Genomic DNA, 1,381 nt, shown 5'->3' with positions numbered 1-1,381 from the left:
CAAGAGAGGTCTCAACCTCTCTGCCTAATGCCCACCTCACCCTTTCTCAACTCCAAGGGGCTAGAAATTCACATATATGACGGAGAAATGGGTAGGAGGGCACGTCATCTTAGCATTAGACCACACCTAGATGAGAGCCACTACCTAACAGTAAGCCTGCCCAGCCCATCTACTTTGTCACTTAGAACGGTGCCACCATGGGCCACTATAAACTAGCTGAAACAGTAAGTGAATGTGCTGATCCCCAGCACCATGGGCCATGTGACCTCCACTCACCCCTCACCCACATCCTATGTCTTCATCAGGCGCCCTATCTGCTCTGAGGCTGGACTGTCAGGATTGTGTGTCCTTGACAAGCCAGTGGACAGCAACCAGCTTCCCCTGAGCCTTACCACTCTCAATGTTGAGGGAGCAGGGGTCATCTAGCCAGTCCAGTTTGTCATGGCAGCTTGACTGGGCCTTCCAGGTATTGGCGAAGCCAGCACCCGTGGCCTCCACCATCCCACCAGACGTCATGAAGTCATCACTCTCTAGGCCGTTGAAGTTCCCACAGAGACCTAAAGGACCAGGACAGGATTAGGAAGAATCTGGGGGTGGGTGGGAAGAGACAGGGCCCTCATGGGGCTTTTTCAGAGACAAGACAGGATAGAACCACTCACCCTGCACCTGTCCCTGGGCAGCTGGGTCCAGAGTCACAAAAAGCTGCATGACTGGAACCAACTGGATCTGCAGCCGCAGCCCAAAGATGGTGTTCACAACAATGTGGTAGGAGGAGGGTTGGAAGATGGAGAAGCTTGCTGTAACACAAGGAAGAACACAGTGAAAGGCTGCAGGGCTCCTTGGTCCCACTGTCCTATGGGGCGACATGCCCACCACCCCCTACCACTAGCAGGGACCCAAGAATAGAGTCTTCCTGAGGACACAAGGCCCCTCCTTGCCCAGACTCTTAGGCTGTCCGAATCTCAGCTGGCCCTGTTGACTGGCAGCTGATCCCTCCCCAAGCCACTCACCTGCCACATGGGGCAGGGTCACCTCCATCTCATTGAGCAACACACTGCCACCTGATTTGAAGGCCACCACCTGCAAGAAATGTCAAGGGTGGATAGAGCTGAAAGGGCCTGCATGCAGGACCCAGAAATGCTGGAAAGGGAGGGAGTAGAGGCACTCACGTTCTTCTTCTTATCGGTCAACAGCACTACAGTCTTCAGGCAGGTCTGCTTGTCTGTAGAGCCGCAGGAGGCCAGCTCACCCAGTAGGGCATAGGAGTCATTGTGTTCGCTCTGTATGAGAAAGGGCAGTGACATTTCCGAGGATCTGACAGTCTCCTGCACCCTAGACCCACACACTCCATCCTGATTCTGGGAGTAGCATTACCCACCAC

General features: G+C 54.4%; 1 protein-coding gene across 1 annotated transcript in view; it reads right to left on the bottom strand.

Annotated features, from left to right (window-relative positions):
* LOC116101377 (mucin-2-like) overlaps positions 1-1,381 on the bottom strand; it is a gene marked incomplete at its 3' end in the record, with an annotated part of 13,281 nt that overhangs the window by 7,763 nt on the left and 4,137 nt on the right. Inside the window, exons 7-10 of the mRNA XM_031384956.1 lie at positions 1,170-1,332; positions 1,011-1,080; positions 660-797; positions 393-557 (exon numbers count right to left, since the gene is read on the bottom strand). Coding sequence (XP_031240816.1) covers positions 393-557; positions 660-797; positions 1,011-1,080; positions 1,170-1,332 — 536 coding nt within the window. The remainder of the gene's footprint in view (positions 1-392; positions 558-659; positions 798-1,010; positions 1,081-1,169; positions 1,333-1,381) is intronic.

The sequence above is a fragment of the Mastomys coucha genome, unplaced genomic scaffold (assembly GCF_008632895.1).
Source record: "Mastomys coucha isolate ucsf_1 unplaced genomic scaffold, UCSF_Mcou_1 pScaffold21, whole genome shotgun sequence".
NCBI classification, from domain to species: Eukaryota; Metazoa; Chordata; class Mammalia; order Rodentia; family Muridae; genus Mastomys; species Mastomys coucha.
Note: the sequence above shows the minus strand (reverse complement) of the source record. Positions and strands in the feature narration are given on the sequence as shown.